This window comes from Neovison vison, chromosome 2, assembly GCF_020171115.1.
Source record: "Neovison vison isolate M4711 chromosome 2, ASM_NN_V1, whole genome shotgun sequence".
Taxonomy (NCBI): domain Eukaryota; kingdom Metazoa; phylum Chordata; class Mammalia; order Carnivora; family Mustelidae; genus Neogale; species Neogale vison.
Genome location: NC_058092.1, coordinates 19316828 through 19343272, shown reverse-complemented (window position 1 = coordinate 19343272; position 26445 = coordinate 19316828). Strand labels below are relative to the sequence as shown.

The 26445-nt window shown below is 52.7% G+C and overlaps 2 protein-coding genes across 4 annotated transcripts; both read left to right on the top strand.

Moving 5' to 3' along the window:
- Positions 1 to 456: 456 nt before the first annotated feature.
- On the top strand, positions 457 to 11864 carry TRIM63 (tripartite motif containing 63). Of its 3 annotated transcripts, none has more exons than XM_044236329.1 (9): positions 457 to 856; positions 1705 to 1877; positions 3948 to 4116; positions 4881 to 4976; positions 6160 to 6393; positions 7151 to 7173; positions 7492 to 7616; positions 9766 to 9840; positions 11267 to 11864. In XM_044236329.1, exons 1-9 carry the CDS (start codon positions 698 to 700, stop codon positions 11275 to 11277), a joined length of 1065 nt encoding a protein of 354 aa, XP_044092264.1. In that variant the 5' UTR covers positions 457 to 697; the 3' UTR covers positions 11278 to 11864. The 3 variants fall into 3 exon arrangements, with proteins under 3 accessions (XP_044092264.1, XP_044092265.1, XP_044092267.1); XM_044236330.1 differs by lacking the exon at positions 457 to 856 and adding an exon at positions 1186 to 1362; XM_044236332.1 differs by lacking the exon at positions 457 to 856 and adding an exon at positions 1369 to 1564.
- Positions 11865 to 18206: 6342 nt separating this feature from the next.
- On the top strand, positions 18207 to 25518 carry SLC30A2 (solute carrier family 30 member 2). Its single transcript, XM_044237492.1, has 8 exons — positions 18207 to 18305; positions 18935 to 19155; positions 19845 to 19991; positions 20722 to 20875; positions 21588 to 21744; positions 22479 to 22584; positions 23691 to 23825; positions 24319 to 25518. Exons 1-8 carry the CDS (start codon positions 18256 to 18258, stop codon positions 24462 to 24464), a joined length of 1116 nt encoding a protein of 371 aa, XP_044093427.1. The 5' UTR covers positions 18207 to 18255; the 3' UTR covers positions 24465 to 25518.
- Positions 25519 to 26445: the final 927 nt, after the last annotated feature.

The window sequence follows — 26445 nt, the reverse complement described above, 5'->3', positions numbered from 1 at the left end:
GGGTCCCCACCGGGGCACTGGACTATGTCTCAAGGAAGCCCTTTCAACATTAGAGTGAAGTTAGTGGCCAATGGATGCAGGAGGGATGGGCTTGCTGGGGTGGGGTCTCGAGATGTCTAGCAATATTCTGTGCTCAGGGATGGGCTCAGAGAGAAGGGCTGCCCTGACCCCTCTTCTCAGGAGCTACTCGGTACTCTAGAGGAGGAGGTTGAGGGCAGTGAGGGATCTCTGGCAATTAATCCTGCAAATCTCAGTGGCCCCACTCCTTGGGTCCCCTTGCTAGCTTACCTGCCTGGTCTGGGACACTAGTTTCTGGAGGAAACTCTGGTAGCCTTTCCTCCCCCCACACGCCCACGAACAGGCTGTTCTTGTTTACGACCCTCCTCCCAGGAGAACAACGATTGCTCATCCCTCCATGTGATTTGAGAGGGCCGGTCTTTCAGGCCTGGAGGAAATTCAAGCCCCAGCCAGCCACTTGGCATTGGAATGCTCAGCTGGTCCCCTCTTGGGGCTCATGTGACCGGGACCCAGCTATAAATATCAGAGGGGCCTCAGACCAAGACAGAATTCGGGCGCCAGGAGAAGAAGGCAAAGAGGCTCTGTGTAGGTATTTTGTGACAAAGGCAAGACCCCAGGTCTGCGTAGAACGAAGCAGGTGAAGGAGGCAGCCAGGTGAACCCCCACAGCTCCCGACAATATGGATTATAAATCAAGCCTGATCCAGGATGGGAACCCCATGGAGAACCTGGAGAAGCAGCTGATCTGTCCTATCTGCCTTGAGATGTTTACCAAGCCGGTGGTCATCTTGCCTTGTCAACACAACCTCTGCCGGAAGTGTGCCAATGACATCTTCCAGGTCAGTGCCGGGCGGGGCCGAGTCCCGGGCCCCAGGTGGCGGCTCAGCATTCCCGTGGTGGAAAGCCATTCTCTCCTAGTCAAGGGCTTCTAAACAAGGGCTGGCTTTCTCCTGTACAGAGAAAGTCCCGGAGGAGACCTAGGGGCTGAAGGAGGCTCAGGGGCAGCTCTGGCTGCCCCATTCCTTCTCCATGACGCGTGTTTCCCGTCCCCACCCTGCCCCCAGCTCCCCCACCGCTGCCCTGAGCCTGCAGTTGACTCTCCAATCAGGAGTCAAATGCCTTAAGCGATAAGTGGGAGAGGCAGGCGGAGAGGAGAGAGAAACCAGACCCCAGGGGCTGGAGCCAGCTCCCTGGTGGCAGGGGGCCCAGAGCTTTAGGAGGAGGAAGGTGGCCAGGAGACACTGGGCAGTAGAGGCATCTTCCTTCTCGAAGCCGGTTCCATATAATATGAGGCTGGAGGGAATCCATGTGCTTCACAAGGGAATGGGAAGAGGCAGGACTCAAGGTTCCCAGAAGCACTTTACAAAATGTTCTCTCACAATTTCGTCTTTGAATTAGCAGCCTTCCCAGCTGGGTCTAATAATCATGTCCCTTGCGTGAATGGGTCGGAGGCTTGGGGAGAGAAGGTTGCTTGCCCAAAGTCATTCAGAGGATGACTTACTTGAACCTAGGTCTGCTGATCCCAGACTCGCTTAGCTGTTTCTCAGGTGCTCCCCGCTGTGAGTGGGCTGGCTCTCATCTCAGGGTGGGGAGCTCCAGGTCAAATTGTTTGACAAGTATGGTTGGGGGGAACAGGAAGAAGGACAATGATTGTCCCAGGCTTCACCTCTGTCCTTGTCACCTGCAGGCTGCAAATCCCTTCTGGACCAACCGGGTTGGCTCTGTGTCCATGTCTGGTGGCCGTTTCCGCTGCCCCTCCTGCCGCCACGAGGTGATCATGGATCGTCATGGAGTGTATGGCCTGCAGAGGAATCTGCTGGTGGAGAACATCATTGATATCTACAAGCAGGAGTGTTCCAGGTCAGTCCATCTGGCAGCCAGGAGCCCATCCTTCCTCCCCAGCCAGTCTGTGCCTGGCTCTTCCAGGCTCCTTCCCATCTGCCTGGGGTCCAGTGCCCTGGCTGGAAGAGCTAGACTCTCCAGTCCAGAGAGCCATCTCCCTCTTCCTCAGGAGCAGAGGCTCGTCTCTATCCCCCAGCCCTGGCTCTCAGTGTCACTCAGGGAATAGGAAGAGCCCAGACATTAGGCTGCCCTCCTAGCAGAGACTGAGATAGGAACCAGGGGAAGGGCAAGATGTGACAGGGAGAGGGATGCACTGGGGCCACCTAAGTGGCCGCGACAGGCAAAGAAAAGTGCCCAGAGAGAACACAGCCGGTCTCTCTATGGTGAAGGTGACCGCTATCACTGCGGGCCCTGGGGAAGCTTCCTCTTGCTGCCCCACCACAATCCTGTGGATCAGGCATGACTTTCATCAGCCCCATTTCACGGATGAGGAAGCTGAGGCTTAAAGAGATGATGTCAATTGCCCAAGCTTTCCCAGCTGGGAAGAGAAGTGGCCGGAAGCAGCTCCGACAAGTCTTCCAGGCTGCTGCCCTCAGGCCTTTTGGTCCCAAACTGTCACTCAGTGGCTGCCTGAAGGCAGTGTCCTTCCCAAGCACAGGGGACAGTCCAATCTTAGTGAGAAAAAGCCCTGACTGGGTGAACCATTGGCGAGTCTGACTGTTACTAAGGCACTGTGGGAACTTGGGTGAGTCATTTTCCCTGTCTGCAGAAGAGGACGGTAGGGTTTGTTTTTGTGACTCTCAAATAGGGTTTTGATGGGAAATGTTAAACGTATCAAATATTTGTGGAGGACCTCCTGTGTGTACCCACCATACTAAGCATTTTCAATGCGTGACTCTGGTTTAATTCTGACGGTAATCCATGCAGCATTCTTACCCTCGTTCTCCAATGAAGAAATGGAGGCTCAGAGAGGGTCAGAGGGTGGGGGTAGAGCCAGGTGGCAAAGGGAGACCCCTGCCAGGATGGGGGACCCTGGGCTAAAGGATGAAAGGAAGGTAAGTCTGGAAAGGAACTTATTTAAGAATGGGGAGATAATAATGCCTGGGGTGTGACCAGTTGTGCACGGCTGTTCAGAGGTGAGGCATTGCCATGAGTGGGGGACAGTCACCAGCTGACATTTGTGAGATCCTCGCTGTGTTAGGGGCTGGGAAAGCTGCGGCAGTGTAGACACAGGGTTGGCTCTAAATGAGCGTGTAGTCTAGCTGGGGAGGTAGGACTGAGGCCCAAAAACTGAGCCTCAGATGGGAAGAAACTGATGCCCCAAGAGAAACACAAATAACATGCCAGAGTCCCAAAAGAGAGAATACCACCGAGGGAGAAAAGCATTTGAAGAATGTGTGTTTGGGAAGGAAAAACCTTTCTGGACTTTAAGTCAAGGCTTAGGCTGAGCTGTTAGCCATCCCTGGGCTGCCGTGTTCTGGCTGTATGACTTGAGAACCACACATTGCTTTCTTTGCTGAACCTGGGGCCACCCTTCCGACGTGCTTACTGATGTGTTCCGCCACCTGCCCCGAGTCACGCTCGCCTCCATGCCACGCGCTTCACGCTGCAGAGATGAGGAGAGGCAAGTCTCCTTGCTCTGATGGCCGTGACAGTCTGGTGGATTAAATATAGAATTCAGTGAGGCTATGAGTATAAATTGCTTTGCTCAGAGTCCGGCCCGCAGTCACCAAGAGCTACAGGGGCTATAATTAGAGCAAGTGCACTCTTGTCTCCCCTGCCCTGACCAGATGGGTGACCTTGGGCAAGTCAGTTCACCTTTCTGTCCAGTTCCAACCCTGGGATTCTACAGCCTTTCCCATGTTCAGCACTGGCGGGGCCTACGGCCCACCACCGCGTCAGAGTCCCAGGATATGAAGACAGCCTTGGTGTCACTGGCTTTCCTGTTTCTGGGTCTCCAGAAAATGAAGAGGACTGGAGACAGCCAGTCACTGAGAGCTCAGGCCCTAGATCGGGGGTGAGCGGGGGCTGGAGCTAGGGAGGAGACAGGGCCTCCCCCATCTGACTTGCGCTTCTTCTCCACTGCAGTCGGCCCCTGCAGAAGGGCAGCCACCCCATGTGCAAGGAGCACGAGGACGAGAAAATCAACATCTACTGCCTCACGTGTGAGATGCCCACGTGCTCCATGTGCAAGGTGTTTGGGGCTCACAAGGCCTGCGAGGTGGCCCCGCTGCAGAGTGTCTTCCAGGGACAGAAGGTACTGGCCAGGGTGGCCTCCACCCCCAGCCTGGGCCCGCGGGGCATGGCTGGAGGATTCAGGATGTGGATTTGATCCCTGTCGATCTGCTGAGCCGGCCTTTCAGGAATAGTCCCTCTGGAGGGACTTCCCAGGCCACAGGAGGAGGTGGCTGAGCTCATGGGTTATACTTAGAGCCACTTGAGAGCACCTGGGTGTGGCCACAGGGGAGCGACCAGACCCCTGGGTCAGGCTACCAGGGTCCTCTCAGGCCACGACTTCTAAATCCCAGGGTGCTTCGGGTCCCAGATACCTCTGTGCTGTGCTCATTACCTCTCCTGTGGCAGAAAGTGGCCCAGAACCCACCCCCACCCCCCACCGAGGCCCCCCAGGCCTGCGGGAGTCCCATCATCCTTCCCATGCACTAAGCTGTGGCCCCTCTTTCTGGACACTTCTTCCTTGCCTCCCACCCTTCTCTTGATCTCTCTCTTCTAGAACTTTCCAACTCTATTTCTTTTCTGTGTCCCTTCTTTCCTAGAAACAGACCCTTCCTCTGATAGTACATTGCTGTTGTATTGGTCATGTCCCCTTTTCTGGGCCTCATCTATAACATCAGGGACGCAGTATCTCTCTGATGTTCTCTGCTCTGGCCCCGAACAGCGGCTCAGAAAGAGGCTCTTTCTGGCAGAGAGGGGAGGGCGGGTGCCACCCCCGAGAAGACAGGCTCTGAGACTATTTCTGTCTCTCTTCTCCTGATCCCCCCCCTCCACCCCTCCTGCCACTAGACTGAGCTGAGTAACTGTATCTCCATGCTGGTGGCGGGGAACGACCGCGTGCAGACCATCATCACTCAGCTGGAAGACTCTTGTCGAGTGACCAAGGTGAGAGGGAATGGAGTTCTGTCTGGGGGTCCGACGCCTCTCGGGGCAACCCGGTTTCTGAGGTGAAGGTTCACCTGGGGGTAGTGGCTGCTGGTTGGGGCCTAGAGGCTGGGGTGTTCAAGCAGGGTTGGTGGGGTGGGGACCAACTGTTCCATTCATCCACTCATTCCCCAAAGGCTTCTGGAACACAGCTGTGGGCCGGGCCCTGCTAAAGGCACTGGGGATGGGGTGGTGACCAAGACAGACCTGATCCCTGACCTCAGGGAGCATCCCAGCAATAATTCTCAGTATTTCTTCAGCACTAATAGTTTCCAGAGTGTTGTCTTCAATGTGTGATAGACTAAAGCTTCTCAAACTTAAAAGCGGTTCAGATCACCCTGGGATCCTGTTAAAATTCAAGTTCTGATTCAGTAGGTCTGGAGAGAGGCATGAGGTTCTGCATTTCTAACAAACTCCTGGGGTGTTGCCCAGCTTGTGGGTCCCTGGCCCACACTGTGAGTAGCAAGACTATAGAAGCAGAAGGAAAATTTTCTATCTCTGCAAAAGCAGCCGTGATTTTCCATCTCCACTTGAGGTAGGGGAGCTAGAGAGGAGATGGGGAGAAGGATCATCCTACTCCTGGTGGACGAAGAGTGTGTGAAGGGAGGCTTCAAGGGAAAGAGGGGTGCATTGCTACTACTCATGAGATGCTCCCAGTCTGAGAGAGGGTAATAGACGCCCCCAGTCTGATGAGATACTATTATTATTCCTATTTTATAAGTAAGCAAACTAAGAGGTAGCATCTGTGTTGGAGAGAAGGGAGCCTCAATGAGGAGGCCTAGAAGAGGCCCTGCTAGGACCAACTGAGGCAGAGCTTCCTGAATCCAGTCATGATCCTAAAATGGGGTTGTGGGGAGGGAGAGAGTGACTTGGGTGCACACAGAGGGCCCTGGAGTCTCTATTTTTGAGGAAGGGGCTAGCTTTCTCCATGACACCAGCCTCCAAATGTTACTGGTCTGCTAAGTAGCTATGAGATCTCAGTAAGTGCTTTCTTTTTGCTAAGCCTTCATTTTGTCTTCTGCAAAATGGGGACATAGTCAGATCTCTCCCAGCTTCAGACCTCTGATTCCTAGCACACCCATCCCAGTGCCGGAAATAGGGAGGAGGACCCCACAGGGTGCGACTCCAAGAATTCTGTCCCCAGGAGAATAGTCACCAGGTGAAGGAAGAGCTGAGCCAGAAGTTTGACGTACTGTACGCCATCTTGGACGAGAAGAAGAGTGAGCTGCTACAGCGGATCACACGGGAGCAGGAGGAGAAGCTCAGCTTCACTGAGGCTCTCATTCAGCAGTACCGAGAACAGCTGGACAAGTCCACTAAGCTGGTGGAGACGGCCATCCAGTCCCTGGACGAGACTGGTGGGGCCATCTTCCTCTTGGTGAGCAGAACAGGAGGGGGTGGGCGGTCACTTCAACCAACGGGTCTGACTAAAGTGCAAGTCATGCTCCGTCACTGGTCACCCGTGTGCTCCTGGGAAAGCCATTTAAGGAACTAAGCCTCAGTGTCCTCGTCTGTAAAATGGGTGCACAATGATTCCTAACTTCTTTCCTCTTAACTGATTTTGTGAGGATCAAATACGAGGATGTTTGTGAAATGGCATTGTAAACTGCATAATACAGTGTCCATGTAGAGACTGTTCATCGAGAACATTCTATGGGTCAACCACAGAAGCAGAGACAACAGAGATGAACGAGACACAGCCCTACCCTAGAAAAGCTTGTTGGGGGAGCACAGAAAAGGATCAACGATAAGATTTCACAGCTCAATAAAAATTTCCCAAGCACATACTATGGACCAGGGTTTGGGCTAGACATTGGGCATAAAAAGGTGATTAGGGTATGATTCTCATCTTGGAGACTTGGGGGTTTAAGAGTGTTTAGAATGATACCCTGAAAATCCAAGCTTCCTGCCATGACCATGGAAAGGTCCTAGAGTGATGACCAAAACCCGTGTAGACCATGAACAGAAGGAAAAAACCCAAGTGCTGTTCAAGTCAGGGCAGGGAGCAGGTCCCACTGAGGCTACGGAATGGCACCAAGGGCCCACCTGTGGCCCAGTCACTCTTTTTGCTGATTTCTTGGGGCCACTTCTTCTGTATTCCTAACCCTTCACTCTCTCTCTCTTTCCCCCCACAGAGTGCTAAGCAACTCATCAAAAGGTCAGTATCTCTCCAGGACTATGATCCAAGGCCCCAGCTCCCACCAAGGCCTCTGATCTCTGTCCAGTGGGCCTCCCCCTGTGCATGAGGTCGGCTGGGAAGGTCTCAGCCCAGTCTAGCTTTCCTGGCCTTTGCATCCCCTGCCTTTTGTGACAGGAGAGAAATACCCCACCCTCCAGGGGGAGCCTCTAGGTGCAAGGCCTGGATGTGGGCGTAGATACATGCACTGATGTGAATTGGAGCTAAGACACCCCCTTCTCTCACTGAGGCCCAGAAATCTCACCCTGCCCCTCCTTTCTCTCTCTCCCACCCCCACAGCATTGTGGAAGCTTCCAAGGGTTGCCAGCTGGGGAAGACAGAACAGGGCTTTGAAAACATGGACTACTTTACTTTGGACTTGGATCACATAGCAGACGCCCTTAGGGCCATCGACTTTGGGACAGGTAAAGGAGGTGGCAGTGCCACATGTCTATTTCCCCGATAACATTAAGAATATTAATTATAATATTAATATAATATATATTATAAAATAATATTATAATATTAATAATATTTCCCCGATAACATGTCTATTTCACCCCTGGTAATCTGCTTCCCTTCCACTGAGCCCCACCTGGACGCAGGTACACTAGTAAAAAGCCAAACTTTGACAGCCAAGTTCTTCAAGAGCCCAGAGCCTAGCATAGCACCTGGCACATAGTTATCACTCAGTCAATTACAGATGGACCCGCTGCTGGGAGGCACACGGCAACTGTAGTCAGGCAGATTAAGTTCAAATGTTCGTTCTGCCAGTTGTTATCTGTGTGACCTTTGGTGAGCCCCTCTCCTTCTCCGAGCTGCATTTTCTTTTTCAATTTTTATTTATTTTAAGTAATCTCTACACCCACCATGGGGCTCCAAGTCATGACCCTGAGATCAAGAGTCACGTGCTCCTCTGCCTGCGTCTGCCAGTCGCCCCTGAACTGCATTTTCTAGCTTTAAAAAATAAGTTAAAACATGGACCTACTCGTAATGACCACACCAGGGTGCTCTTGCAACAGTTAAGATAGTGATGCAGGGGAGTTTGCCGCATACTAGATAAAAAGTAGTTACTGCCTAAGGCTGGGCTTAGCTTCCGCTTCTTAATCCTCCCATCTCTGATACTTGGGCACCTTAATTTACCTGTTATTATGTCCTCATTTCTGTTTGTAATTACTCTACCACAGAGTACCTATAATAATTATAACAACATAATCATAACAATAATTAGGAGAAAGTAATAAGGGGAAATGAGGAACCCAGATGAAGAGCAAAGGATTTAATGATTTGCCCAAGGTCACACAATTGCAAGGTAGCTATATAGAAAATGAGAGCGGATCCAATTTTGCTAAGTGTTGTACTGATTTGAGAGGCGATGCTCCAATGACCCGCTGGGAAAGCCAGAGCTGGCCCATCCTGGGCTGTGTTCCACACCGGCTATACTCAGAATTCCAAAATACACCACTCGTTAAATTCTGTCATTTAACTTAATGAGATAGTTTCTATTGTTGTCTCCGTTTTGTAGTTAAGGAAAGAAAGCTAAGAGAGGGTCAGTAATTTGCTGGAGGCCACACAGCAAGTAAGTAGCCCAAGCAGACTCCACCAAGGGATTTGGCTCCCAAGACCCTAGGGAGGATTCTATGAGACGATACGTGTAAAGTGTTTGGCGTGCGCGTGTGTGCGTGCACATACACACACGATGCTTGGCACAACAGTTGGCACATAATAAGTGCTCAGCAGATGCCGCTAAGAGCACTTAATTGTGATAATAATTCAACAACAAAAACAAAACCCCCTGGGTTATGCACAGGTCCCGGCTATGTAGCTGGAAACTGGACTGATGTTTTGGAGGCATGAACTCTCTCAAACCTCTCCCTACACACCCTTGACAAATGCCCTGCTCTCTGGTGATTCCCGCAGGGCCCCAAAGCATTAAGGAAGTGGCTTGGGAGAGGGTGGGGGTGGAGAACAGACACGTTCCCTGTTAGCGAAGCTTGACAGCAATGTCCCGGGATGGGAAGGCGAGGACATAGGTCGCCGTCTGTCTGTCTGGGGCTCAGCTTCAGAGAAATATCAAGGAGATGGCCCAGGAGCATCCCCCACCCCACAGCCACCTCTTTGTAGGCTGTGGAATGAGGAAAACCGGACAAGGAGTGCTAGGCAAGCAGATTTCCAAGTCTGGGCACATTCCTTCAAGACAAGGACTCTGATCCCGGAGGGAGTCGGGTCTCCTCAGGTGGTGTGTCTCTGTCTAACTGGGAGGAATGCAGAAGCATAAAGCGTGCTCCTCGCAAAATCCCCTCTGGACACGGGCAGGTCAAGCGATAGGAGCTGCTGTTGCTCCTAGAACAAAGAGGTGTGCTGAACCTCCCTCCTTTGGACGGGTGTGAGAAGGAAGGAGGACGCCAGGGGGAGGAGGAAGCAGGTCTCCGTGTAGCTTAGGTTCAGCAAGCTCGTGTCACCACATGGCCATGGGGTCCCAACGGGGGGTCAGCCGGGGTTTGGATAAGTGCTGTCTCCAGCCTTCTGAGGAGCTGGCCCCATCCGAATACAGTGGCTCTTTGTCACACACAGATGAGGAAGAGGAAGAGTTCATTGAAGAAGAAGAAGATCAGGAAGGGGAAGAGTCCACAGAGAGAAAGGAAGAAGGTAAGAAATTCATCGTTTGTTTGTTTGTTCAGTCATTCAACATCACGAAATCCTGACTGTGTGCAAAGTCCTATGCTGGACCCCGGGGATGAGGCCAGTATGTGGTGATGGCCCGGATATGTGTTTTATCCCTTCTGAGGGTAAAGTCCTGTTCTCTTTACCCTGAGAGGGGAAAAAAAAAAAACAAAAACACCACCAAAAAATTATTCACAATAAAAAGCTCTCATTTTATATCTGAATGATCTTCCTGAGTGGAAAGCAATACAGTGTAACATAAAAAACGTAAAAGACAAGGGACTTAGGAGCCCGGCTGGGCCAGCACAATGTTTAATTTTTTAAAAATTAGTTGCCAACATTTAAAAAATTAGGAGATGGGGGGAGGTTTTTTGTTTTTTAAGAGAGGGAGAGAGAGAGAGGAGAGAGGAGAGGGAGAGAGGGGATCCCAAGCCGGCTCCATGCCCAGTGTCACGACACTGAGATTGTGACGTGAGCCAAAATCAAGAGTTGGAGGCTTAACCAGGCGCCCCTGTTTTTTGTTTTAAGGAACTTTTTTTTTTTTTTTAAAGATTTTATTTATTTATTTGACAGACAGAGATCACAAGTAGGCAGAGAGGCAGGCAGAGAGAGAGGAGGAAGCAGGCTCCCCAGGACCCTGGGATCATGACCTGAGCCGAAGGCAGAGGCTTTAACCCACTGAACCACCCACATACCCCTTGTTTTAAGGAACTTTCAACTAAGAATCTGGATCTCTACCTTCTTGTGAAATTTTGGGAAGAGCTAACAATGCTTGCCCCCACCCACTCCACCAATCCCAGAGAGCGGGCGCTGGGTAGGGACCGCCCCCTCTGCCAGTTTGCTCCGCCCACCACTGTCTGTCTGCCACTCAGTCTAGTCCTCCGCAGGCCCCTGGGAGCATCTGATCACCCACGTGCCCTCCCGCGAGTCATTTAGAAAACTCTCTGGGCTGCAGAGCGTGGTTAAGTGCCTGGGTTCTGAACGGCGGCTTTCCCAGAAACGAATGGTATAATCTTGGGCTGCTCACAACTTTTCAGTCTCAGGCTACCTATCTGTGCACAGGGGAGCGATACTACTGACCTCAAAAGGTTCTGGTGAAGAGTAGATGTGATCATTTAACACAGTGGCACATAGAAAGGACGTGTTTGCTAATTAGCACATGTTTGCTAATAGAATTTTTCAAGCCAAGTTACTATTGGAATTCAATTCCAATCCAGTTGAAAAATACAGGATACTCTTTCGGAGTTTTGTGTTGGATGTGCAATCCATCGTGTTTTGACGACTAAATTCTATTTTTCTTTAAGAAGGCAGAGGCCAGGCAGGAATTGGAGTCTGATAATTTTGTCACTGGAGTTTGGTAAACCCCAGATCTCCCTGGTTCACCTTGTGTTTCTTTGTCTTTTTCTTGCAGGACACCAGTAAGGAACTGGATGAGGGAGAGACCTTCTGGATGCAGAGATGCCGGGGAGGATGGGGAGGGGCCCAGCCACCTTGGTGACAGGCCCAGGGTGGGAGGGGTCGGGGCCCCTGGAGGGGCAATGGGAAGGTGTGTCTTCTCTCCACTCAGAGAGCAGGGACTAGCAGTAGGAACCCCCACTGCTCTGTCCAGCAGCCACTGAACCAGAATTGGAAATGTGCTTGAAACAACCACACAGGACACTTTTCTACGTTGGTGCAAAATGGAATATTTTGTACATTTTTAAAATGTGATTTTTTTGTATATACTTGTATATGTATGCCAATTGGTGCTTTTTGTAAAGGAACTTTTGTATGATAATGCCTGGTCATTGTGTGACCAGTTATTATTAGAAAGAGGGGAGGGAAGTCAGGCTGACAAAGCTGCCCTTTTCCTTTCCTGAGAGGGAGGGCTGGGGATCACTCACAGGCCTAGAAAGGGATACTGTACCGAACAGGTGTCAAAGCCCATCGATGACATAGGGGATGGCACCTGAGTTTGTGTTACATGTTGTTCAATAAATGCACAGCGCTCTCTTTCTGTTATTACCAAAGAGCTGGGGTTTCATTCAGCCTGTTGTTCTGGAGAGATGAGCTCAGAGCGGATGGACAGATGGCCTGATGAGAAGTGTGCTGTGGGCTTGGTTTCTGCCCCACCAAAGAAGAAATTCTTTAAAATAGCATTTCCCAATGGGAGGGGCATCGAAAACTGACCCTGAGAGGGGGTCCCCAAGAAACAGGTTTAGTGCCTTGTTCTCTGGTTCTCCCAAACACTGGAACGGAAGCAAAGCCTCAATGCTGTAGCCTCAGTGCGATCCCAGGGCAGCCAGAGGAGCGGGAAGTGGCAGCGGGACAAGAAAGCAGGGAAGCAAATGTGACATGGGATGTGGGGCATCACTGAGCCAGCCACAACATCACCAAGAGACCCCCTGCTGCTTGGTCAGTCCCATGAGATGTTTCTAGCAGGTCATAAAGAACACAGCACTGCTCAAACCAGTTCATCAGAGGGAAGGACGGAGGGAATTCTGTCTCTGTCTCAGGATAGAAGTCTGCCTCCCAGAGTGTTAATTCCCTTGCACTTATGGGTTTCACTTCCGGGTCCCTCCACCTTGGGGCAGCTGCAGGGGTGGGGGGGGGTAGGCTAAAAGGCACACCTGACTGCAGGTGTTGGGATGAGCAGAGCCTCCGGGCCCAGTTAGGTTGGACATGGGTGCTGGCTTGACATGGTTGCTGGCGCGGCTGCTACTCTCCCCACAGGCGGCCCAAGAGCGGCTCTGTGGGAGCCCAGCCTAAAGCAGGGAAGGCCGAGCCAGCCACCAGAGCTAGGGGATGGGTGAGGCGGAGACCAAGGCTGAAATAGCATCCAGGGTCTCCAGGATCAAGGAGCCAAGGGGCCAGTAGAGAGGTGAGGCTGAGCGGATCCAAGGAGGGACTTACTGGGTCTGAGATGCTGCAAACTTATGCATTTGAGAAACACTGCAGAGTCTGTCCCATGTTTTCAACATTGAGAACACAGCAGCAAGGTAAGAGCTCTGAGGAGTCCTGCCATAAAGAAGGCGATTTAAACTTAGACAGTGATTGGTCCATCTAGTACATGGTGTTTGAAATACCGCCGCTTGATATTTCCTGGTGGATTGAGTATTTAACCCAACATTTCCCAGCTTATTCATTCACAGGATGTCATCCAGAACTAGTATCCTGTGGAGTTCACTTTACAAAAGTGCTTTAAACCCATCACACCTTTGTCCATTCTTATTCTGGGACCAAGGCTCACTCAGTCCCTAACTTTGAATTCTTAAAATTTTCTCTCATTTCTAATCCTTTCTCAAGTTACTATTTTTTTAAACCAGTTATGGTGTCTAAATGGGGTGTATCTCCTGAGAGGATGAGGGCCCCACATGTGGGGTGACATTGTGTGGAAGTCAGTGGTGCAGGCCGTGACAAGAATTCTCCTGAGGCGGGACATCTGGCTGGCTCAGCTGATAGAGCATGTGACTCTTCTTCCTCCTCCTCTTCTTCTTTTTCTTCTTCTTCTTCTTCAGATTTTATGTACTTATTTGAGAGGGAGAGTGAGCGAGCACAAGCAGGGGTGAGTGGCAGAGGGAGAGAGGGAGAAGCAGACTCCCTGCTGAGCAGGGAGCCCGAGGTCGACGTCGTTTCCATCCCAGAACCACAAGGTCATGACCTGAGCCGAAAGCAGACTCTTTTTTTTTTTTTAAAAGATTTTATTTATTTATTTGACAGAGAGAGAGATCACAAGTAGGCAGAGAAGCAGGCAGAGAGAGAGAGGAGGAAGCAGGCTCCCTGCGGAGCTCGATTCCAGGACCCTGAGATCATGACCTGAGCCGAAGGCAGAGGCTTTAACCCACTGAGCTACCCAGGCGCCCCTGAAGGCAGACTCTTAACCTACTAAATCACACAGGCACCCTGAGCATGTGACTCTTGATCTCACGGTCATGAGTTCAAGTCCCACACTGGTCATGGAGCCGAGTTCAAGTTCTACACTGGTCATGGAGCCTACTTTAAAAAAAGAAAAGTCACCTGAGGCAGAATAAAGGAGATAGAAGTTTACTGAATATACCTGGAAGGGAGCAGAGGGCAGGACAGCAGAGGCCAGGCTGTCTGCAAGGAGGCAGGGTTCGCCGCTGTTTATAAAGGAGGAAGATGAGGCAGTGTGGTGAGGTATGGAACCTTCCCCCTTTTTGGTACTTGTGCCGTGTTATAAGTAGTCCATTGGTTACTTCAGGCCTATGGATATTTTGAGGGGGGGTCCCCGTTTGCCTAAAAGCAGCCCCTACACAAATTGTGTTATATATTACACACAAGTAAACAAAACGGGCTATAGATTTAAGAAACTGCTGCATAATGCTATTCTGAGTTGGGACTGTGTAAGGCAAGGAAGAGAACACTGCCAGCCCCTGGAAGCCCCAGGTGGCCCCCTCCTTGGAGGTAGCCACTGTCATGCCTTTTTTTGGTAATCACACACTTGCTTTTCTTTATAATCCTGAAATATCTTCCGATAGGCCATGACCGATGGAATTTCCGGACAGAAAGAGAGAGGTCTCCATCATTTTGAAAGCACAAGAATCAGTATTACAACATGTCCACATTCTGCCTCCAGGTTGCTGATGACGTGAGAAAAGGCGTATCAGTCCACTATCTTCTGGACTGATCTCTTATCGGAAAGAACAGAGAAGGCAGTCAAAGCTAGTAGACCAAGTTTTAGTTCCAGGGAGGTATCTCTTGACTGCAAATGGGAAGGTCTCTACTCGGCCACACAAAGGGCTCTGCTTATTCTCGAAAACCAGAACACTTAAGGGTAGTATGAAAGGCTCTTGATCAAAAACTTCCTTTAAGGGGGCCCTGGGTGACTCAGTGGGTTAAAGCCTCTGCCTTCGGCTCAGGTCATGATCCCAAGGTCCTGGGATAGAGTCCTGCATCAGGCTTTCTGCTCAGCGGAAGCCTGCTTCCTCCTACCCCCACCCCCCACCTGCCTCCCTACTTGTGATCTCTCTGTCAAATAAATAAATAAATAAGATCTTTAAAACAAACAAACAAACAAACTTCCTCTCTGCCTGCCTCTCTGCCTACTTGTGATTTCTGTCAAATAAATTAAAAAAAAAAAAAAAAGATCATTGCTGTAAGAAAGGAAAGCTTCAAAGGGGTTATACCAGTGAATCTTCAATATGGTTCCATAGCCTGGGGCATTCGAATCACCAGAAAAAGTTAATTTTTTTAATGTTTATTTTTTATTTTTTAAAAGATTTTATTTATGTATTTGGAGAGAGAGAGAGAGATCCCAAGTAGGCAGAGAGGCAAGCAGAGAGAGATAGGGAAGCAGGCTCCCAGCTGAGCAGAGAGCCCGATGCGGGGCTCGATCTCAGGACCCTGAGATCATGACCTGAGCTGAAGGCGGAGGCTTAACCCACTGAGCCACCCAGGTGCCCCAGAAAAAGTTTATTTTTCCCTAAACCTTTAATTTGGGAAAATTTCGAGCATATGGAAAGGTAAAGGGAATAGTATAATGTACCCATCAGTCAGTTTCAACAGTTTTTGACACATTTGTTTCATCTCTATCATTACCCATTCCCAGCACTGAGATTATTGGGGTGCAAATCCCAGATATCAAATCATTTTACCTTTCAATACTTTAGGTAAAGGTACTTTTTTTAAATTAAAGATTTATTTATTTGAGAGAGAGGGGAGAGAGCAAGCACAGGTGCTGGAGGGGGGGATAGGCAGGGGGAGGGGGGAGAGAGAATCTCAAGCAGACCTTGCTGAGTGTGGAGCCTGGCACAGGGCTCAATCCCACAAGCTTAAGATCATGACCTCAGCCAAAAATCAAAAGTCAGACACTTAGCAGACTGAGCCACCCAGCTGCCCCTGGAATCTCTATTTTTAAAATAAAATTCCTTAGGTTGAGGTCTAGGAATTGCTAGGTCATTCCCTTGGGCCTCCTGGCTTAAAGTAAGGGGACCTAGCACTTTTTCACTGTATCAAAGTCTTGACTGGTCATACTCTTGCAAATCAATTAAAGTACATCTTGGAAAGTATTAATTTAAAGGAAAATTGACATAAAAGGTTTTTACAAAATGAATACATACATCTGAATCCAACTTATAAATCTGCATCTATTAAGACTTACAATGTGCTCTGAATTGAAGGGAACGAGGGACACAAAAAAAATGTTTTTTTTTTTTTAAGATTTTATTTATTTATTTGACAGAGAGATGGCAAGTAGGCAGAGAGGCAGGCAGAGGGGGCGGGGGAAGCAGGCTCCCCGCTGAGCAGAGAACCCGATGCAGGGCTTGATCCCTGGACCCTGGGAGCATGACCTGAGCCAAAGGCAGAGTCTTTAACCCACTGAGCCACCCAGGCGCCCCCCCAAATATGCTTTTTATTTTTTTATTATTTTTTTTAATTAAGAATTTATTTATTTATTTGACAGAGAGAGATCACAAGTAGGCAGAGAGGCAGGCAGAGAGAGAGGAAGAAGCAGGCTCCCCCGCTGAGCAGAGATCCCGATGCGGGACTCTATCCCAGGACCCTGGGATCATGACCTGAGCCGAAGGCAGTGGCTTAACCCACTGAGCCACCCAGGCGCCCACCAAATATGCTTTTTAAACCGTAAACATTTGCCATCAAATAAGTCATAAGATTCTTTTTTTTTTTTTAAGATTTCATTTATTCATTTGAGAGAGTGGATAAGTGGGGGGAAGCAGCACAGCACTCCCCACCCCCACGCCCCGCCCACTGAGCAGGAGCCCCATGTGATTCCTGGCTCATTCTGAGGCTGGATCCCAGGACCCTGGGATCATGACCCCAGCGGAAGGCAGACACTTCACCCACTGAGCCACCCAGGTGCCCCAAGTTGTAAGATTCTGATTGAGTTGGTTTGATGCAGCCTTTTGGGAACCTGCATTTTAACACCTTTTCCAGGTAATGCTGGATCTTCTGGTTCTTAGATTATACCAGGAAAACCACAAAGCTTAAGGTAGACCTTTCTCACACTCATTGACCACAGAAGGTGGAAAGGCACTCAGTGGGTACCCAGTCTGGGTAGGCATGGTGCTGCCACCCTCACTCGGCGCACCTGGTCTCCAAATAAAGTGACTCTTGTCCAGGTAAGACTGAAGGAACCTCTTTATCCCCAATGGTGTGGGCAAGTAGCTTGCAACTTAAACACTTGTCTCCGTGAATGGACGTAGCCGAGCCATGGTACAAGCTACTTGCGTACTGGGGATGATGAAGTGACTGGGCTGAGAAGTCAGCAGTTCAAAGAGTTTTCTATATAATAGGTCCCTATCAGAGTCCATCCATAAGGCTACATGGTACAAGCTACAAGCGTACTGGGGATGATGAAGTGACTGGGCTGAGAAGTCAGCAGTTCAAAGAGTTTTCTATATAATAGGTCCCTATCAGAGTCCATCCATAAGGCTAGGCCATAAGGTCCCGACACCCGCGCCGAGCCCCAGAGAGAAGACAAAGCTTAAAGTGGGTAGGGCACCAAGCCGACCCAGTCGGGCCGGCTTCTCCGGTGGAACACCGCGTACAGCACCTTCCAGGGGCTTCTGTGAGCAGCTGCAGGGCGGGGGAGGGAAGGAGGGTGGTGGTGGTGTCGGTTCTCTGCAGATGGGTACTGCTGCTGAAGGCCACACTGCTCTATGTAGGGGTGGAGATAAAGCTACTCCAGATAGTAATCGGAGCGCGAGCATCCCGTGGGTCACAGCCTGTCCTAAGGAGGGCTCCTACCCCAGCCCGAGGGGTACGCATACCACGCCCCCAGGAGACCCCCCTCTCCCCGCCCTAGTCTGAGCAGAAGGACGCAGCCAACCCCGGGAGCCTTCAGCCCGAGGGGACAACACATCTAACCTCAGGAGCCACATTCCTGCTCTCAGGGGACCGAAAGCGGATTTCCACAAACCGAGATCCGAGAGCGCCTCGGCGGGCTGCGGCCAGCCGGGCGCAGGGGACAGGGCGCGCAGCCGTCGCCTAGTCCTAGGTCACGCGGAGTGGGCTCCTGGGCCCCAGGGGCGCTGAAGACTAGGTGCTCGGGGGCAGCGCCGGGAAACCCGGTGCAGCCGGCCTCCCCTCCCCCTTCCCGGCGGGCTTTTGCACACGACGCGCAGCGAGCGGCTTCACACGGGGTGGCCGGGGCAGGATAAAGCGGGCGGGCGCGGGGCGCAGCTGTGGGAGCGGACAGGCTGGAGCGGCCGGAGCGGCCGGAGCGGCAGCGGGACGGCCCCCAGCGTGGCCCGGGCGGGAGTTGCCGCGCAGAGCAGCAGGCGGGCGGGAGGCGCGGGCGCAGGGGCGCGGGGAACGGCGCGCGGGGCCCACCGGGCAGGTGGGCGCGCGCTGCGCAGCGTCCAGCGCGCAACTTCCAGGGCGCTCTGGGCACGGCGGCCGCGCGCCTTCCCGGACCCAGCGCGGGGCGTGTGGGGCCCCATGGAGCCCAAGGAGAAGCAGCATCTGGTGGACGCCAGGCTGGGAGCCCGGTAAGGCGAGAGTCTGCGGAGCGGCGGGGATTTCGGTGGCTCCGGACGCATCTCCTGGTTTGCGGTTTACAGTGGACGGTTTTGCCACCAGGACGGGGAAGGAGAGGGAAAAGAGGGAATCGAACCTGGACGCGGGGAGTGGGGGGGAGCTCCCCCGCCCCCAGCGGCTGAGCACAGATCCTGACCCCTGCCCACTAGTGGGCAGTGGAGCCCCGCCCTTGGCCCGACACTTTGCCCCCGGGGCAGCTCCGCCCTGGGAGGCCTTGTGTCCCCAAGTGCGCGAGAGGGGCGTCTGCTCTCCTTGAGCTTGAGCTCTGTTCCTTCTGCGTGCTTGGCTGTACTGGCCCTGCCCCTTGGTCTTTTCCTTCTCCGTCTTTGACCCGGGTGGGGTGGGGGAGGAAGGAACACCCTGGGCCAAGACCTCAAGACCCCTGGACTGGTCATTTCCCCAGCACCCCACTCCAAACATGAGTTTTTGGTCACTCCTCAGCTTGGAGTGCCGTTAGGTATTCCCTGAATTGGACGCGTGGGAACGTTTGCCAAGACACCAAAGAGAGATGGGACTAGAGTCCGGCCTCCTTGCCCCCAACTCAGAGCTGAGTCCTGCCTCTCCCATCCTCTCTGGCCAGGTCTTACACGGGATCTCTATGGCAGGAGGGGACTGGCTGGATCCCTCTGCCCCCATCTGGCTTGGACTTGCAGACCATTGATCTAGTCACTGAGAGTAATCATTACTGTCATGCCCAGAAGGGTCCTGGCAATCACTTCGACCCCAAGAAGGAGCAGGCCCGGCGACAGCTTTATGTGGCCTCTGCCATCTGCTTGGTGTTCATGATTGGGGAAGTCGTTGGTAAGAACTTTTGTGCTAATTAAACGAAATTGGGTGCATGGATAGTCTCATGATCTAAAAAAGTTTTTTCTCCAGGATGTTCCCAGTAATATTAATAGCCTGGGGCATTTGTCTGGCTCAGCCCAGAGAATGCATGGCTTGCTCTCAGGGCCGTGAGTTCAAGCCCCACATTGGGTCTGGGGCCTACTTAATTAAAAAGAACCTACGAATAGCCCCATTTATTGAACATTCACTATGCTGAGTCTTTTACATGCAGGTTATCTCGTCCAGTTCTCATGACACACTAATACTGTTATGGGTGGTGTTCTTATTTTATAGTTGATGAAACGGAGGCAGTTAGGATTAAGTAATCTGCCCAAGATTATGCACAACCAGTGTGTAAGGGATGGCCTGGATGCCTAGAAGGAAAGAGCATTTATTGAGTGCCTCCTATGCTTTACAGGCCCTATTTGAACTTGATTTTCATAATTCCTCTCTCAGTAGATCGTGTCAGTCCCATTTCACAGATAGAAGTTGAGGCTCACAGGAAGTTAGTGACTTGTGCATGGTTACACAGCTCATGGGTGGAGAGGTCCCAAATCCATGGTTTTTCTCCAGACCCCATGGTTTGCCTGCTGCACACACAGTCTGAGAAGTTGGCTCCATGGGTTGCTGATAAGGCCTCTCAGTCTCGGGTCCTGCCCCTGCAGGTGGGTACCTAGCTCACAGCTTGGCGGTCATGACTGATGCAGCCCACTTGCTCACTGACTTTGCCAGCATGCTGGTCAGTCTCTTTTCTCTCTGGATGTCCTCCCGACCAGCCACCAAGACGATGAACTTCGGCTGGCAGCGAGCTGGTGAGGACCCTGGTTGGGGTGGGAATGGGGTTGGAAGAGGGGGCAGGTCAAGATGTGGGTTCTTTCGTGGCTACAGCAGGTAGATCCCTGAGTGAGGCCGGGAGGGTGACTTGGGGTGGGGAAGAGAATGTCAGTTTTAGCTTCTGTGTTTGGTAGCTCCCAGTCTGACGGGAGAGCCCTGGTCCCCTGTTCTCTGGGAACCTCCAGAGGGAACCTGCAGGGGGAAGGAGAGTTCACCTTTCTAAGAAATGAAATGGCCAGACTTCCAGAACAAATGACTATGGCATTAACTCTGCACATAATTGCATGTGGAATAATTTCCGGGGCAGGGAAAGGTCAGCAAAGCCTACTGGAAGATAAAGGCTTTAAGCCCCCTTTAGTTCATCTCTGGGCCTCACTATCATTTTCTTCTTGGTGGGAGATGCCCCAGTCTCTCCTCAGAAGCCTCAGTTCGTCAGCTGAGCAATAGGTACATATTTTAGTAAGTTGGTTTCTTCACAAGTAAAACAAAAAGGGTTGACCTGGGTGACTTAAGTTCTTTCTAGCTCTGACGTCCTCTGACGGATGAGTGGTGAGATAAGCCGTGACCATGCCAGCCATACCTTCGGCAGAGCCCAGGTGGCTCCAGACCCTGACTTTGCAGGGATGGGGCAGGAGGATCGTGGAGGGCTGGAGAGGCCTCCTCAGTCTTAGGGCCACATGCTAAGATGGATGTTGGGTTCTTCCTCAGAGATCCTGGGAGCCCTGCTCTCTGTACTGTCCATCTGGGTCGTGACTGGAGTGCTGGTGTTCCTGGCGGTGGAGAGGCTAATCTCTGGGGACTATGAGATCGAAGGGGGGACCATGCTGATCACATCGGGCTGCGCTGTGGCGGTGAATATCATGTGAGTGTTGCTTCCGTTCCCTGTGAGTCCTCCTTCCCATTTTCAACACGCACGTCTGCATGCCTGCTCTCAGCAGAAGGAGGCCATGCACAGGCCACAGGATGAGAATTTCCCTAGTCTGAGCTCTAGTTTCTGGAATACCTCAGTTCTGCCTTAGGCCTAGGCTGGAGCCATTGAGAGCTGGGAGTCTGGGGTGGCATCAGCTCGGCCACCTCCCCACCATATGTGTGCGGGAATAAACAGGGAGCCTTCATACCTCAAATGGGAAGGGGTCTAGCTCTTACAGGAGCAGATGTCTGTAAGGGCAGAATCCAAGTTCTTTTTCAAGCCGATGGGCCTAAAAGTGGTGTCAGTGAGGGGCAGAGTATGTGGAACATGGGTGTCTTGTTTGGGCTTCCTCTCCTGGCTCAGTGGTCTTGGGCAAGTCACTTCCCTCTCTAGGCCTCTGTTTCCCCTTCTGTGAAAGGATGGGGGAAACAAGATGACCTCCATGGTGCCCTCCTGTCCTGAGAGTTAGCATCTGTGTGCCCAGATTTAGGCTGGCATTGGAACTGAGCCCATTCTCCCATGGTGCTCTGAACGAAGGCCATGGTGGTTGGGATCCTCATCAGGCACAGGGAACAGGCAGTTTGAAGATTAGGTTTTTTGTCCCATAGGCAGGCCTCTCCCTGCTACGTCGGTGAACCCTTGGCTTTTGTCTCTGCTTCTGCAGAATGGGGTTGACTCTTCACCCGTCTGGCCACGGGCACAGCCACGACCCCAGCCAGCAGCAGGAGAACCCAAGTGTCCGAGCTGCCTTTATCCACGTGATTGGAGACTTTCTGCAGAGCATAGGCATCTTGGTGGCGGCCTATATTTTATACTTCAAGGTCAGAGCTGGGGACAGAGGGAGGTAGGCTGGGGGGGTTGGGAGTGGGCAGGAGAGTATAGATCATGTGGGGGATCCTCTCTACACATGGCCCTTCCCAAGTTCTAGCTCCCTCCCCGCTGTATGGGGAGAGGAAGGAACATTTTTACCCAGTGCCTATCAAGTGTCAGCACCTCTGATCTTCACAGTAATCCTGAAGAGCAGCTGGTGGTGTTTCTGCGGCTCAGAAAGGTTCAGTGACTTGGATGGTGTCACACAGCTGGGAAATTGTGGAGTCAGATTCAGACCCCCAGGCCTGCGGGCTGCCGATGTATTGCCCACCGCACAGAGGCAGAGTGGTGTAGTGGAAAGCGCCAGGTGTTGGGGTTGAAGCCTGGCTCCAGCCCTTGCGAGCCACATGATGGATAGTCCCTTGCACTCACTGATCCTGTTTCTCCACCTATAAAATGAGATGGTGGACCATTGGTATCTAGGATTCCTTTTAGTTTTGTTTACACTTCAGTCCCTTGGGCAAGGAGGGGTGGGAAGGGACTGTCTTATCCTGAGCTGTGATCTCTCCTGCCTGTTCCTGTGGGCACAGGATAAAAGGCAGAGAACTGGGAGGCAGAGCCGGGGTGAGGCCTGTACCTACCCCGCAGAGAGCTCCTCTCCCCACCGCAGCGCTGGGTGGGAAGGGAGAGAGAGGCTGAGGTGTTGGGTGTTGAGCCACTGCTCTGCCTTCCCCTTTTTCTGTAGCCAGAGTACAAGTACGTAGACCCCATCTGTACCTTCCTCTTCTCCATCCTGGTCTTGGGGACAACCTTGACCATTCTGAGAGATGTGATCCTGGTGCTGATGGAAGGTAACCTGGGCTTGGGGCTCTCCTTTTGCTCTGGGCTCTCCAGTACTAACAAGTTTGGTGGGGATCAGGGTGGGGGGAGCAGGAGAGTCCTAGCACATTGGCAGGGAGCCATGGGCTGGAGCCTGGCACAGGCTGGAAAACCTCCTGGGGCCCCAGGCCAGTCTTGGCATCAACTGGAGCCCTCAGGTGTGACTGTTCCTGGAAATATGACCCGGACCGAACCTTCCCTTCCCTCTAGCCCCAAGGTGTACCCCTCCCTGCTGGGGTGTGTCCTCCCTGTCTAGTCAGATTAACTTCTAGGTGGTGTATACCAACAGCTGCTCCGCCCCTCCCCCATACACCTCTGCAGTCTCTAGCTGCCTCCCCTTGGGCAGAAAGGGACGAGGATTCTGCCTCCCGTTGCACAGGTGGCAGACTGAGGCTCAGAATAAAAGGATGGTGGGTGTTGGACAAGACTCCCCAATCCCCTACAGCTCGTTGCCTTCTTTTCTGAGGCCTCTGCTCAGGAGCACTTGGCTCAGCTGGGGGCAGGGGGGCTTCTTCTGCACTGGCAAATGGTCCACCCTGAGTTGCCACAGTCACCAGCTTTCTTGTGCCCCAGGGTCACGGGACCCTGGTGCTATGTGTGGCCAGGGTGCAGTCCAAAGTTGGGTGCTGATATGGAGTCAGCCGGAGTGTTTGGCTGTGATTCAGAGCATTTTCCCCCAGAGTGTGACAGCCCTAGATAAAAGTGATGATGCTGATGGCCCGTGTGGGTGCGGGGGTCCCCTGATGCCCGTTTTTCCTTCTCCTTTCTGTTCGGGAAAACAGTCACTGGGCACTTGCTCTGGGCCAGGTACTGTTCTAGGCACTGAGGATACAGCAGTAAATGAAGCAGACTATCCCATGCTCGTGGAGTTTCCATTTTAGAGGGGGACATGAGGAAGGGACTGACAAGGTCATTTCAGACAGTGTCAGGCATGAGGAGGAAAATACAGAAGGGTAGTATGATGGAGATCATCTGGGGTGTGAGGGCAACATCAGATTTGCTGGCCAGGGTGCTCAGCAGAAACCAGCAGGGGCAGGAGGGAGCAGGCTCCTTCAGCCCCTGTCCCCGCCCCCCTCAGGGACCCCCAAGGGTGTGGACTTCACGGCTGTCCGGGACCTGCTGCTGTCGGTGGAAGGGGTGGAAGCCTTGCACAGCCTGCACATTTGGGCCCTGACCGTGGCCCAGCCTGTGCTGTCTGTCCACATCGCCATTGGTGAGTGGCCAGGATCCTCAGGGCGGGGTGAGGGACAGAGGCTGCCGGAGGCCTGGGGCCATCCCTGAAGCGCCCTAGGGCCTCACAAGTCTGCAGCAATGCGGCTGGTTTTGAACTTGGCCCCATGCGGAGTACTTTATAGCTCTTGTTCATTTGGTCATCACAATCACGCTTGTAGATGAAGAAACGGAGACTGGGGCTTGTGTGGGGGGGTCAGGCTTGCCCAGGCTCTGACAGTGCCTAGGTGGCAGGGCCAAGATTCCCAGCCTTAAAGCCAGGGTGGCCCCTGCTCTGGAGGGATTGTACCAGGTGTGGGAACTGGAGGGTGGGCCAGTGCAGGGATGGGACTGGGTGGGGGGAGGGGTGCTCCCTGATGCCTGTACCATGTCCTGCTGTGGGTTAGGGAATGAGCTAGGCTCCTGATCGTTCCTCAGGGCCTGAGTGAGTAAGTCGATGTCCAGTGCCTCCCCTGGTGTGTCCTCTCTGCCCCTAGCTCAGAATGCAGATGGCCAGGCTGTGCTGAAGGCAGCCAGCACCCGCCTGCAGGGCAAGTTCCACTTCCACACCATGACCATCCAGATCGAAGACTACTCGGAGGACATGAAGGACTGTCAGGCATGCCAAGGCCCCTCGGACTGACTGCCTGGCCAGGTGCCAGCGGAGGCATGGACAGGACCTGCAGCCGGTGGGGCTGAGTGTCCCCCAGGCCCAGCTGGGACTCGGGCTCCCCTGGCTGTATTATAAAGCGGGTCCCTCTCCTGACCTCTGCTCTGTGTTGAGTGTGAAGGAACCCATCCCCTGCCTCCCCCATCTGACTAGATAGCCAGTTTAAGGATGGAGACGTGGCAAGTGTAAAGCTAGTATGACCCTGCTCCTCCAGCTTCTGGGTTGGTGCCTGGCAGGGCTGGGTTTGGGCCCCATCCTCATCTAATGCCTTCCTACACCAGCTTCTGGAAAGGCAGGGAAGCACAGTGAGGGGGAACAGAGGGGACACTGGCTCCAACATCCCCTTGCCCGCCTGCCTTATTCCTCATGTCAGTCTGGCCTTTGCCTTATGAATCTGTGAAGAAGCCCTTCTCCCTCTGCCTCTAACACTGTGGTGTGATTAGGCCTTGGGCATTGGGAGTTGTGAAGACCCTGCACTTTCCAACCTATCCCCCTGAGATGGGAAACCAGTGGGCACCTGAGGCCTGCCTGTGCCTTAGTCATTTCAGCCCTGAGCCACATTTCCCTTTCTTTGAGGGAGGAGGCTTCTGACCATGTCAGGACCTGGCCAGTTTCTTCTTTCCTTATTCCCCTAGCCCAGGAAGCCTCCCCCCGGTTGGTTGGGGGGTGGGTGGCAGCCCCATAGCCCCTGGCCCACTTCTCTTGTCCTGATAGAGTCTCAGGGATCTCAGAGCCTGACTTCCGTGGGCCAGCGCTGTGGCTGGTGTGGCCTGACCTGCTCAGAAGACAGGGGGGTTGGTGGCACAACGGGTGGGAGGCATTGGCTTCCTGAGGCGTATGTAGATTCCTGAATTAGGGGCCGCTTGCGTTGGCAAGATGCAGAGGGGAGACTTGCCCTAGTCTCACAGAGAAAGCAGCCACCTGACTCATTAGGTGGCTCTTAGGTCTCAGAGAATGAGAGACTAAGAGTGAACCTACCTCACAGGGTTGTTGTGAGGACTGGAACCAAAGTCTGTTAAGCACCTGGTGTTGTCTGAAGAGTAGGTACTTTGACCATCATGCTGGAAAGGTAGCAGCCTGAGGCCACCTTGCCAAAGAGCCAGTTGGGCTTCTAGCCTCCCCAGGGGCAGCACTGATTTTGTCTTGCCTCTGCCCTGATTCGTGGCAGGATGAGGAAGGCTTGGTCGCTTGGCCTTCCTCTGTGCTTCTCTTTTCCCATCTACGAAATAACCTCTTGATGTCTTTCAGGCATTGTCATCTAGGCTTACCTGTGATAAAGGTCAGTGGCTTCTTCAGCCCCTCAAAATCTGTGGGAAGTCATTGGGCCTGGTAGTGTGAGGCAGGGGGTTGCTGATGGCTGTGTTCTGCTCTGCTCCATTCTCTGGGGTATCAAACTCCTCCCCTCCAGGCCCTAGGAACCTGGATCCTGAGAGGCTGTGTACCTCTCAAGAGGGTCTACTTTTCCAGATGAGAAGACCAAAGCTCAGAGGGGTTGAGTCTCTGAAGTCACATAGCCACTGTGAAGCAGGTCTGGGGTTTCTCCCTCCCTCTGCAGCAGGAGCTGAAAACCTTCTGGGCTGCATGTTGGTACAGTGTGAGCCCTTGGGCCTGGCAGTGCCCTCCATGGGTAAGGCCATGCCCAGGCAGCTCAGAGTCTGGGTGCCAAAGCTGTGAGTGGGAAGGGGAAGCCTCTTTCTCTTTGCTGGGCCTGGCACTCAGAGCCCTCCTCGCCCTGGGAAGGCTGCCTGGGCCACAGCTGTGTGCTTCCTCACCCACCTTCAGCTGCTCTTGACCCTGGGCCAGAATGCCTTCCCTCCTTTTTAACTCCCAGGCCCCTGTCCACCTCAATAAGCTAGCAACCCCATGCTTTCCAAGGGAGAGTCCTCTCTGCACCCAGCTGTGACTGGTTGCAGGGAGGACCCAAGTCATCCAGGGGCGAGAGGTCAAACTGGAT